Source organism: Zingiber officinale, chromosome 1A (genome assembly GCF_018446385.1).
Source record: "Zingiber officinale cultivar Zhangliang chromosome 1A, Zo_v1.1, whole genome shotgun sequence".
In the NCBI taxonomy this organism is placed as follows: domain Eukaryota; kingdom Viridiplantae; phylum Streptophyta; class Magnoliopsida; order Zingiberales; family Zingiberaceae; genus Zingiber; species Zingiber officinale.
The window spans coordinates 175,127,061-175,140,031 of record NC_055987.1 but is presented as its reverse complement, the minus strand read 5'-3'; the positions used below and the strand labels follow the sequence as shown (position 1 = coordinate 175,140,031).

The 12,971-nt window shown below is 34.5% G+C and overlaps 1 protein-coding gene across 4 annotated transcripts in view; it reads right to left on the bottom strand.

Moving 5' to 3' along the window:
* The window catches only part of LOC122038468, a 38,036-nt gene extending 28,378 nt beyond the window's left edge, over positions 1-9,658 (bottom strand). Inside the window, exons 1-6 of one of the 4 annotated variants that reach the window (XM_042598240.1) lie at positions 9,191-9,657; positions 8,604-8,739; positions 8,411-8,493; positions 4,478-4,540; positions 3,645-3,713; positions 3,218-3,335 (exon numbers count right to left, since the gene is read on the bottom strand). In XM_042598240.1, coding sequence (XP_042454174.1) covers positions 3,218-3,335; positions 3,645-3,713; positions 4,478-4,531 — 241 coding nt within the window. In that variant the 5' untranslated portion in view covers positions 4,532-4,540; positions 8,411-8,493; positions 8,604-8,739; positions 9,191-9,657. Of the gene's footprint in view, positions 1-3,217; positions 3,336-3,644; positions 3,714-4,477; positions 4,578-8,410; positions 8,740-9,190 lie in introns of all 4 variants that reach the window. The other 3 variants (XM_042598239.1, XM_042598236.1, XM_042598238.1) reach the window with 3 other exon arrangements.
* Between the last annotated feature and the right edge of the window lie 3,313 nt (positions 9,659-12,971).

Sequence of the window (12,971 nt, the reverse complement as noted above, 5' to 3'; positions counted from 1 at the left end):
CGATTTCAATGCTTGTATTTCTTCATTTAATTTTGTATTTTCAATTTTAATTTTATCAAAGTCTTCTAATAGGCATGCATGGTCTTTCTTTGATTTTATATATTTGGTCCTAATTTTGCATAATGATCTACTTAACATCTTGATAACATCGTATAATTAATTGAAGGGTAGGAATCATACCTCACTTACCGTGTTGGACTCGTAGGTCGATGCTCCCCTTCTCTGATGCTTTCTTCCAAAGTGGCGTTGTTTCTTTCTTCTTAGTGACTTATCATTAGTGCTAATCTGATGTATTCCTCGCGCTCAGATTCTTCTGATGACAACTCGCTCCAAGTTGCTTCTGATGGTGTCGTCTCTTTCTTCTTAGGTTCTTTTGCTTGAACCGTCTTGGCCCTTTGTCTTTCTCTTTTTCTTTGTTTTTCAATTTCAAGCAGTTGTTCTTGATGTGTCATTCTTCTTGGCAGTTGTATCACCTTACTTTTCTTTTATTCCGTAGAAGCTTCTTGGCCTGTGACTTATTAAAAATGTTAGATTTAAAAAACTTTCTAAATTTCCTTACCATATATGCCTCTTTGTTTTCGTCGATGGATGAATCTGAACCCGGTTCGATCTTTTTGTCTTTTAAGGCGATGTTGCTGACCTATCTATCTTTAAAATCTCACATCGTGATTCGTGAAGTTCAAAAGTCAAAAACAAATTTTCTAAACTACTTACCTCAAGGTCCTTAGAGATGTAGTAAAAGTCTACTATTAACGTTCATTCTGGTGTTTTCATAAATGCATTTAGAGCATACCTTAGATAATCTCGATTTGTTACTGTTTCTCCAAAGTTGTTGAGTTCGGTAATCAACTCTTTGATCTTTGCGTGCAATTGAACTACTTTCTCTCCCTTTTCTATCCGAAAATTCGTTAGTTGATTTATAAGAATGTCCCATCTTACTAGCTTGGTCTCTGATGTTCCTTCATAAAGCTCTAGGAACTTCTCCTAGAGTTCTTTTGAGAAGTTGTAGGTGCCAATCCGGTTGACTTTCCGAGGCAGTAATACAGTTAGTAGATAGAATTCTGCTTTGTCGTTAGCGGCCTGCTTTTTGTTCTATTGATATCCTTCCTTTTCATCTCCGTTCTCATCCCAGGGTTTCAAAACCATATTTTATAGTTAAAATAATATCAAAATCAGTTTTGAAGAATACCTCCATATGGCACTTCCAGACTCGAACTTCAATGGGTGAATGTTAGATCCAGCCATTGTCTTGTTACTTTAGCTAGCGGTTAATCCTTCTAAAGCGGGCTCTAATACGACTTGTTGGATCAGATGGACCGGCTAGAGGAAGTGAATACCCTACAAATAAATATTAACACTTCTCTTGCTATCGAACATAGCAAGGACACACTAATTAATTAATTAAAAACAATAACATAAAGTAAAGAAGAGACTCAGAAGATTTACTTGATTACAACTTACGTAGTTGTTAATCCAAGGCAATGGAAGCACTAAAAGAAAGCTCCTTTTTTTACAACAGTTGGAGCGGAGAAGCCCCTTACAACAGTTAGAAGCTCAGTAATAAAGTACAGAAGTTGATTCTCAATGTATTATTAAAAAAAATGTTGATATACTACATTAACCCCCTAGTGCGGGCTCCACGGATATGGAGGGAGGTAAATACATGTACATAGGCGTTAGGCGGATGGTGGGGTAAACCCCGGGTCGTCAATTCCTGAGAATCGACCCCTAGCCATTATGCCAGAGATGTTATGCATCCACCATCTGCGCTACACCGCGGGGACCTTAGTGTATTATTAAACTCCTAGCTCTAGGGTGTTATTTATAGCCCTCTGGCCAAAAGTTACCATTGCTAATGTGGCATTAGAGACACCTCTAATATCATCCAGGACGCCTCCATGGATAAAGCAATGATTCTTCAACAGCTCTGCCACGTTGGAGACATCTTCAATGTGATCTGAGGCGTCTCGGCTACTATTCATCCGAGCTGCCTCCAATCTCATTAGAGGAGTCTAGAACTGTTCATCCAAGAATGGTTAACTTTCATTGTTAACCATTCTTTCTCCATTCGCTTGGGTGATGCTCCGGTCATCCTGAGTTGAGCTCACCCGAACCCAACTCCAATCTTCTCCTCTAGCAAGCCTCCTCCTCGGCTTCTCGTCCCTCGGATGTGCTACACTCGTCTTTCTCATCTAGTACCCTTCTGCAGTTAGTCATCCCTCGGATGCACTGAGCCTGTCGACTCACTTCCCGTGTCATCCTTTTCATTTGCTGTGTCTTCCGCTCGACTTCTTATGTTCCTAAGTCCTTGCACACTCGGACACAAGGTATCAAATACACAGATCTATCTTAACTCGGTTGATCACATCAAAACTAACCAGGGAACTTATAGATACTTCCAAACTTATTATATAAATTTATCATTGGTATCCAAGAACTATAGATAATATGGAAAGTAATCTTTTTTTTTCGGTGAAAAATATACAAATAAAGTACGAAGATACAGAAAGCAAGCAAAGATTTCACACAATTCTGTTTCTTGCTTTTCAGGCCAACAAGTAGAAGCTTCATGGATTCATCAAATATAGATCTAAGATTTTAGCTGCTTGCGTCATATTATTTTCATGTAAAACTGAGTGATCAGTAGAGGAAAACCATTTTGCTGAAAAAAAGGAAATCAAGACGGATCTCTAAGTCAAAAGTGGACCAAAGGTTTTGCTAGGCATATCATGGGAAAAGACAATTTATCCTATAAATGAAGATGCTTTACATGCAACTTGATCCTTGGACACCAAAGATGAAGCCATCAAGACATTACCATACTTATGTTAAAGGCTTATTGTGTTGATATCATAGGAACACAGTCTAAGATTCCAAGGACAGAATGAATAGGTAAGCATTGTCCTAGGAAATTTTTTTTCCTTTTTTTTTTTTTTTTTTTGCAGCTGATCATGAAGTATAAGCTCTTTTGGAGAAAGATCACAAAGAATAAGTTGAGACAAGTCATCAGGGCATAAGTTGATAGTAAACTTTATGAAAAGAGAGCATCCTAATGATTGAATTGAAATTTTCTCCATCCACTAAATGAAGGATTGGAGCACTCTAATGTTCACTGGCCATAAGAACTATTGTCCTATATGAACCACAAAAAAGTTAATTAATCATTGATTAACCAAAATCAGTTGAGTCTGGGGTAACAAATATAACACCAACCAACCTCCACAAAGAAATGAGCTACTGTTGTTCCCATTCTGCCTCATGGAAGAATAGGCACTCTCATCCTTTGACCGGCTTTGGTGAAGAAAAGCCACTGAGGACGAACCTATCAACTTGTCCTGAAACAACGTAGATACGATGAATTATCAGATGACAAAATAAACTAATTGCAAGTTACCCCTTCAAGCCAGAGGAGAAATGGCATGTTCAACTACAAGATCCCTGATTCCCTTTTTTTCATTTGACTACTATACAATAATGCCTTCCATCAATTATTTATCTTACTTAAAATTGAAACAAAAAAGAAAAGGGAAAAGGCATTTTAGAATACAGCATGTTCTTCCCATAAAGTCCCAACATTGGGCAAGGAAAATTATGCTAGATCACGGAGTATCCAGAAATGATAAATCAAGAAACTAAAAGGTTACCTTCCTGTCTTTCATCTTCTTCCCAATCAAAAAATCCTCAGATTTACGTCGTTTACCGGTCTCCTTCTTCTGCATTTTCAATGCTCTGTTTATACTAGCAAAGTAAAATCTACCTAGGGAAAATTTAGACAATTGAAAGAAAATATAGAACACAAATACCCTTTTGGGACTGAAAAAGCACTATATATTATTAAGATGGAAGGTGTTGAGATGAGGCTTAACATCTAGGTATTTTGACGAATGGAATCAAAAACATGTTTAAAGAGAAGCATAATATGAAAAAAGTACAAAAGTCTAGGTATGTACCTATAATCTATAGGTTTAAAGGTTGATGTGCTTATTTTGCACTTCACACTTCGGGTGAGATATGACTGTAGTCAGCAATGCAGTATCTTGTGAGGGAAATTCTAGATTTCTTTCGATGGGGTATGGACAATAATTCTAGCATGTCAGCAGTTGATGGCATAAACAGTTCCTAATTATGATGTTTACCATGAAGTTAATTTGCTAAACAACTCATCTAGTAATAATTCTTCCATAATCATAAACCTTAGATTCTCAAAACTTTTTAGTATTGGATTGAAGAGGCTTGTGAAAGCTTTGTAATTAGATAAATGTGTCCATCCATGATCATCATTTACCACAAGTTGAAGTTTCATTGGAGGATAGCAAGGTGAGAAGCAAAGAATCAGAGTAAAAAATTAAATTTACCTGATAATTTACTTAATAAACCATCTACATTGGCAATGCAAACACTGACCTTAATGAGATAAATAATTGAAACATGTGCACTCTCTCCTATATAAGTTTCAGCATTCAGATCAAAAACTCACAGTCATCCATCGACACCTCATTGCAACATCCCTCACAGTCTTGTCAGGGAGCATAGCTGCTACCTTGACATACTTCAACATATTAGGTTCATTAACATATCTGAAATAAGGAAAGAAAATAAATATATATGACAATGAAAACAAGTAATTACAGACAAGAATTCATATTGAAGATAAGCTTTATAGAAGAAAAATCGCAATTAAATAGGAAAGTTACATTCGAAAAGTGTTGGAAATTTGATAAATGGAAAATAGGTAGTCCAATCATGTCTAAGGAAGATGCTCATAAGTGATAGCTAAATGGTAGCTCAATTTCAACAAACAAAGATTGTTCTGATAATTAGTAAGTTATGCGGCAAATAAATGAGTGAATGAGAAAAAAAATCTAGGTCTGAATTATTGAATCAATAGAAATGATAATCAATTACAGTCTGTTCAATAGTGATAAACGGTTTTTTTAGTAGCGATAAACTAACACAAGACTTGGTAATTTAGTATTTGGAGTAGTGCCTTTCCGTAGCTCATTCCTTTGTGAAGTTGGTAATGGTATCCATTTTGGACAGCTAGAAAACCCAATCATTGGTCGCATTTAACTGAATAATAAATATTATCACAATTTGTAACATTTTGATTCTATTTTCAATGGTATCGCACTATTGTAATTTAAGCAAATTATATTAAGAAAATAATATAATATTATTAATAAATAATATCATAACAAAAATGATGTTAAATCACTGCTAAATAATTTCATTAGAAGATATTAGTAATGTTAAATTATTAAATTTCAATTTAATAACTATATTAATCAAATAATTAATAGAGTAACTACATGATTGCATTTAATCAAATTTTACTAATTGACTAAATTGATTAAGTTACTACTTGACTTTTACTCATTGTTACATTAGGAAAGACAGAGTACATTTCATCCTAAAATAATTGGTAACTCGATAGAAGAACACCATCACGTTTGTTTATGTTGAACTAATGGACAGAAATCATCCTTAACTTCACCATGCTCTCTCATGCACATCATGACTCAAGGATATGGATTTAGATCAAATAACATGTTTACTTAAGATAAAGTCAATTCCATCACACAATAACTACCCACATGAGAAAACACCCCTATAACATATAGATATAATGGTCAGTGTCCATATGAGACTAATCAACATGGAATATACTAACTTCTATAGTTACTAATTTACTAGAAATATGTTTAGTTACTATTGACAACACAACAACAACTAAGTCTTATCCTGCTAGGTGGGTCAGGTATATGGATCCTTCTACGTCATTGGTATCTATACCCTACTATATTATTATTTATATTTAAATAAATTTTATCTTGCTTTATTGTTGTTAATCAAGTCTTTTTTTGGTCCTCCTCGTTTGATGTGTACATTTGTTATAGTTTTACAACGCCTAATTGGAGTATGTATTGATCATCTAAGTATATGTCCGTACCATCTTAAACATGTTTCTCGAAGTTTTTCCTCAATAGGTACAACGCGACTTTCTCTCTAATATTTTCATTTCTTATCTTGTCCATCATTATATATCCGCACATCCACTTTAATATCCTCATCTCCGTAACTTTTATCTTCTACTCATGTGCTCGAGTCATAGCCCACTAACATTCAACTCTATATAATATATCAGGTCTAACCGTCGCTTTGTAAAACTTTCCTTTAAGTCTTAGGTACTTTACGATCATAAAGAATACCTAACACTCTCCTCCATTTCAACCATCTTATTTATATTATATATAAGTAATCTCTCTCAATTTCCCCATCTTTTTTACAAAAATGATCCTACTTACAACTCGTCAGTTCCTATCGTAACAACTGTCTCATTACGTTTAATATTGTTAAACTTAAATTTCATATATTCTGTCTTTACTCTACTAAGCCTAAAACTTTTTACTTCTAACATTTTTGGTCAAGAATCAAGTTTAGCATTTATTTTTTCATATGTCTCATCTAACAAAACAATATCATCTGCAAAAAAACATGCACCATAATATTGTATGATGTGTTAGTTCGTTCATGATTAGTATAAAAAGATAAGGACTTAAAGCTAATCCTTGATATAACCCTATCCTTATGAGAAACGCTTTGGTTGATCCGCTGAAAGTCTTCATTCTTGTCACTACATCCTCATATATATCCTTAGTTCAATATATGCTATGGTAATATATCTCTTTTTTATAATTCTCCATATAATTTCCTTTGGGACTCTATTATAAGTTTTTTTTAGATTGCCGAATACAATGTGTAAGTCTTGTTTCTATTCCTGATCCTTTTCAATTAGTTGCTTGAGAAGATAAATAGCTTCTATTGCCGACCTTCCAAGTATAAATCCAAATTGATTTACAATCACCGTGATCTCCTTCTTTAGTTTTTTTCTATTATTCTCTCCCAAAGTATCATAGTATAACTCATTAGTTTACCTCTATAGTTTACATAATTTTGTGTGTCTCCTTTGTTATTATATAAAGGAACTAGATTACTTATCCTCCACTTATCAAACATTTTTTTCGTTTTCAATATCAGGTTGAATAACTTAGTAAGTCATTCAATACATTGTTTCCCTAGACACTTTCATACCTCTATTGGAATATCATTTGATCTAACTACTTTTTCATTTTATATCCCATTTAAATCTTGTTCTACTTTTGAAGTTTGAATTCTATGATAAAAATTTAAATTTCAATATTCATTTGACTTACTTAAATTACCTAAATTAAGTTGTTCGCCTAAACCTTCATTAAAATGTTGATGAAAATACCTCTTCCCTTGCTAATAATAAGTTTAGTTTCTATGGACATTTAATTAAATTTTACTATAGCGACTAATGTTAATAATGGAAACGAATTTATAGTTTATTAATAAATAATGTCATAATAAACTATATAAAAACCAATAAATACTATTGAACTTTTATTTTATATACTTCAAAAAATTAATTTGCAACCTTTTCACTCAAATCACTTCATGCATTTCCCACACATAGCCCCACCACATCATGACAATCACAAAAGCTCTATTGTAACTTGAAGACAGCTTTGCTACCCATCAAATACCCTTCCACCACTTCCTTGTTGCTCCTTTTTCTTATTGTTCCTTCTTCTAGAAACCAAGACAAGCTCCTCTTATTCTAGGAGATTTAATCTTCCTGATACACCTCTTTCTTCTCATTTCAGCTTTCTTTCTCCTTTTTTCCCTACTCTCATAGTTCTTATTATTACATGATTTCTACCTTCTAGAATGGAGTTGGACAAGATCTCGAATGTTTCATATTTCTCATGCTGTATTTCATTCCAATTTATCTGATTTCAGTTGTTCTCTTCTCCACGCATTTAGTTAATTCAGCCCTTTATTTTATGTTGATTCTTCAGTTTGCTACAATATGGCTGGTAAATCAAGAATCAAATATGACTCAGCCAATTTGGATTGAGATTGACTAATTTTTGAAACCATGTGTGCAATTAAATATCATACGTGGTATCAATTCATGGATACACCTTTTCTTCAAGTAGAAGGAATAAAGTTTATTAACTAACTATTTATCATAAAAGCTCAGGATGCTAAGAAGGGATCAGTCGTTATATTTATATGCTTAATACTCCCCTCTAAGTGTGGGTGAGAATGCATGACTGGCGCAGACACAACAATAAATTGATGAGATAATATTATTATCACGGGCAAAATTAAAAACATAATCCCTTGCTTTAATTCCATGTTAAAGTTGATTGGCTTACCTCATTCTTTGAAACCATGTTTAAGTTGATCAACCAATTATACCTAAAGCTCAGACAGTTAGGGAAAGGGTCAACCAACATATTTATATCCTTACACATTCAAATCACACAATCAAGACAATTTCAAATAGCATATACAGAGAAAAGCTCAAGTTATTCCTCACCTAACGAGGCCTTGCTTCAACACTTCCAGCTCCTCATAGGACCAACTCACAGAAAATGTTGAACGAAGCTGAAGACCCTGCATCTGATCAAGGACAGTTCCAGGAGAATTACTTGTCGACATTAAGGAAGAAATAATGTTCAACATGCTAGAGTTCCCTGTCGTCATCAATCCTGTTGTTCCATTAACTGCACCTGAAACGTCCACGTCACCGCTGTTTATAGCCCCTGGTTAAAAGGAAACTCCGTGATGATTGCAAAATGATTGCGGGAAAACTCCTTAAGGAAAATTTATGCTGTGATCCGCTTCCATCCTCATCACACAAAAAATCTGGAAACAGCAATCCATCAGAAAGAGACTAGTATAAATACGCTGAGCACCAAAATCTAAACATCTTCTTATCCCTAAACAACAAATAAGTTGAAGGCCAGAGCACGAAGCATCGGACTTTAGACCAGAAGCATCAAAAGTTCACAATCTCATAAACGGTTCATATACAAGATTCATCTATCTGTTAACAATGGCTGAACAGCTCAATCAACATTTAAATCTAGAAAACAGAATCAAAACGGCAACACCAAAAGAATATGACGAATCTCATACTCAATCACTCGAACCCAAGGAAACCCAAAGAAAACGTGTTTAAAAAAGCGATCTTTCCGATTCAAGGAAACCCAAAGAAAACAATCAAATCCAAATCCTGCATTTACAAACATTATTGAGCAGAAATAAAAACTTTCTGCCGATAAAAACCTAAAACACAGAAAGACGGAGAGCATACCTATCACGCTCCACTCTCCACAACTGGAACAGGGGAGAGTAAAGATTCAAGCCCCTTCAGCTTTGAGCTCCGCGGTGCTCCCCCTTGCTCCAATGAGAACGCAAGAGGAGGAAAGAACCAAAGGTATCCGGTTTCCAATATATGGCAAGCGAGAGACCACAACAAAAGGCGGAAGGGGACGCTTAGAGGTCAGTAAGCGGCAGTGGACGTCTTGAAGCGGACATGGAATTGGATGCGTGCATAGTAATCAATGAGGAGGAGCCTCTTCACTTCTCTCCTTCCTTCACTAATCGCGTGCCATTCGAGCTCTATCACCCTCTCGATCGATCGCACTGCGCTCGCACGATTTTGAATCTTCTAGTTTACTCTACTATACTTTATCACGCGTCGCACTGCACCCACACTTTTGGGGAAAAAATAATTAAATTGAGCCCTGGATTTCGACCTTTTCACTCTCTTGCTCGGTCATCCGATCAACAACTCAAACGCGTTACCTGAGCAAATCGTAGTTTGGACGAATGAATTTATTTTTTTTTATATTTGATTTCAATTAAAAAATAAATAAATAAATACAAACAACTCATGATTTAGAGCATCCACTTTTCTTATCCAAAATACATAATTTAAGATAAAAAAATTATTTTATTAAATTTGGATATTCACTTTTGAAAACATCATATAACAGCTTCCCTATTTCTTCTCTCTCCTCTATAATGTTTAGGGAATGGAATTTATTCCCTAAATTTAGAAATAATTTAGGGAATGGATAGGGTAGCTGATGCAAAGATTTTTTAGTTACCCTATCTAAAATTTAAGGTAAAATTTTTTAATAGGGTATCTGATGCGGATGTTCTTTTTTTAAATTTTATAGTTTTAAATTAGATAGAGATAATTAGCTTTAAATTACTAAGTTTCAATAATAGGTGAAACCCTCTCTCTCTCACTAATTGAATTAATCATTATTTAACGTTTATTATTGTTATTATTATTATTATTATTAGATAGATAGATAGATAATTTAAGGGTGACTTTCATTGAAGAAAAAAATCTTCTACATTGCGGTGCGACTAAAACTCCAATCCTGTATCCCTTTATTATTCGTTGAAAGAACTTATAATTACACTATTGCCCTTGGACAATTGATTGAAGTATGTATTTTTTTAATTGATACCGAGTCTTTCGTTCTTTTGAACCAATTAATCCTAAGACAATCGATTCGATCCTATAAAAAATTTTATCGATCATCAAAATAAATAAAAAATATCCATAAATAACTATTCAAATGATCAGTATTCTTAGATCATCCCAATTGAAGTATGTATTTGATTGTTAGCATAGGAGTAAATATAATATTAATCATATTAAAAAACATGGCCATAATATGTTTACCTTCTTAATTTTATTAATCAATGCTTCTAGTAAAGATATATAAGTTTTTAAAGCTGTTATTAGGTCTTCCTCTATATTGAGGTGAGGCGTTGTAATAGGAACCTCCTTGGTTGGAATTAAAACAATGCTCTTAAATGGTCGGGTTCAATTATATTATTTTGATGTGTTTAAAAAAATATATAAGTTATGATTAACCTATGTTTTCAGCTTACATGTCAAAACTCAAATGTGTAAGGATTTGGCATAGTTTATATATATATAAAACAAAGTAATAGTTTATATAAATGATGGTAAAAGGTGAATACGTTCGTCCCTAGCGTCCCCCGTCAATTCGTTCCCAGACCAACACGGAGGAGGTAAATCACGGACGGCTACTAGTCTTTGGAATAGTGACTAGCACATAAGGGATGCATTTATCTCAGCTTTGCCAAAATTCGAACCTCAGACCTCATAATGGTTGACTTAATAGAGTCAACTTGGTTTGGTTTGTACTCAATGGCCAAGATGTTAGTGTAATCGACTTTCAGGATTTTGAGTGTTTATTTAAATAATATATTTAAGAGAGTTTGATAAAGGGTGACTAAATAATTTAATCAAGCTTCATCATCGAGTTGAGTGTAGAATTCAAGTAAAGTCAATGTTATTTTAAATTTAGAAGTGAGTGAAAAGTCAAAATAAAATAAAATACTTGGTAGGTTGGTGGAAAATCCTAGTGAAACTATGCAACAAAAGTCCTAATGGAACTTGGGGCAAATGGAAAACATTATTGGAAATCAGACAGTGAAAGTCTTAGTTAGGGATCAGGTAGTAGAAGTCCTACTTGAGTTAGACAGTAGAAAATCTAGTTTTGGTCACTATACAATGAAAGTCATAGCAGAGTTAGGTGGTAGAAGACTTAGTTTATTTTACATATTTTGCATATAAATAAGATACAAGTACTAGGTTTTGCATATTTTGCTTGTTTATTTTACAGGAAACATCAGCTAGGCAAAGGCTCGAGTGAGACCAATTGAGAACTTGTCCAAGTCACTAGACTCATGGTTCAGTTGATCGAAAGGTAGTTCGGTTGACTGAAAAGTTCGATCAACCGGAAATCAACTTGATTGAGTTCACAAGAGTGGGTCCATGGATAAGTTTTGACCGAGATCCAAGCAATCAGATGGTGTTCCGATTGACCTAGATGTCAAGACTTAGCTCGAAGAGGATCGAATCTACAGTTGAGTTAGCTGTGGTCTAATCGACCATAGGGAGGTCTAGTTGACTAGAGAAGTGTCGATCGAGATGTATAAAAGGGGAGTCAAGACAGCCTCTTCATAGAACAATTGAAAATAAGATCCTTCATTTTATGCTTTGAAAAAGTGCTCAAGTCTTGCTCATATAGTCTAAGAAGTGCCAGGAGGAGTAGTGCGACACTTAGGGCTTCAGATTGATCATCGTGAGTTTATTTTTAATTATTTGCTTGTTATTTTATCATCTATTTTTTAATTGTATTTGTAATTGCCTTACAAACTTGTAAGAGGTTTCTCCATCTCTAAAAGGTTTCCGGAAAAGAGAAAAACCTTAGTACTCAAATTAAAACATAGCCTTAGACGTAACATCCTAGGGGATGTGAACTAAGTAAATTATGGTATTCCCTGTCTTTCTATTTATTTCTTATTCCATTGCATTTCTAACTAACTCTAATATAAAGATAAAGACAAAGATTTGTTATTGTTATTCATCTCCTTCTAGCGACGAAATCGATCCTACACAAGAAAACTTGGAGGCTCATGACGAATATCCACCCTTAAGAGAAACATGAGCATCTTCAAAGACATCCACCTAAAATGCCGAGTTCAGGTTGCATGATATGTGGTAACCTCAAGTGCACAATTATCATCAAGTAATAAAAAGTATCAATCCTATGAGGGCTGTAGATCAAGTACAAATCTGATTTGTGAAACAAGTTATCTAGAGAATCACAAGTTGTAAGAGTGAGTGAGTGAGAGAGAGAGAGAGAGAGAGAGTATCTATGGCAATGAAAGGAAGAAGTTAAGGGAGAGATCCAAAATTGGGAAGTGATCCTTGGATTTCAGTTTCACCACAATAATCATTGGCATCGTATGTAATGTTTACTTTCCTATCTTTATGTTTGTTGTCATGTAGGTAGTCCTATCCTAAAATATTGATATAGATTTTTGGAATTATATGGGTATGCCTACTCAAATATGACGCCTAATTTCAAGGCAACATTGTTAGTATGGCCGCATTCTCAAGGAGATCCTATCATGATGACCCCATAGTCCCCTAGTTTCCCTTATTTACTTCATGAAACAAAATTGGGATTAAGCTCTGTGATAACCAATGGTGCTCCTGTTGGGGCACCATCCCCTAGTGATGTTCCGCCCTACTT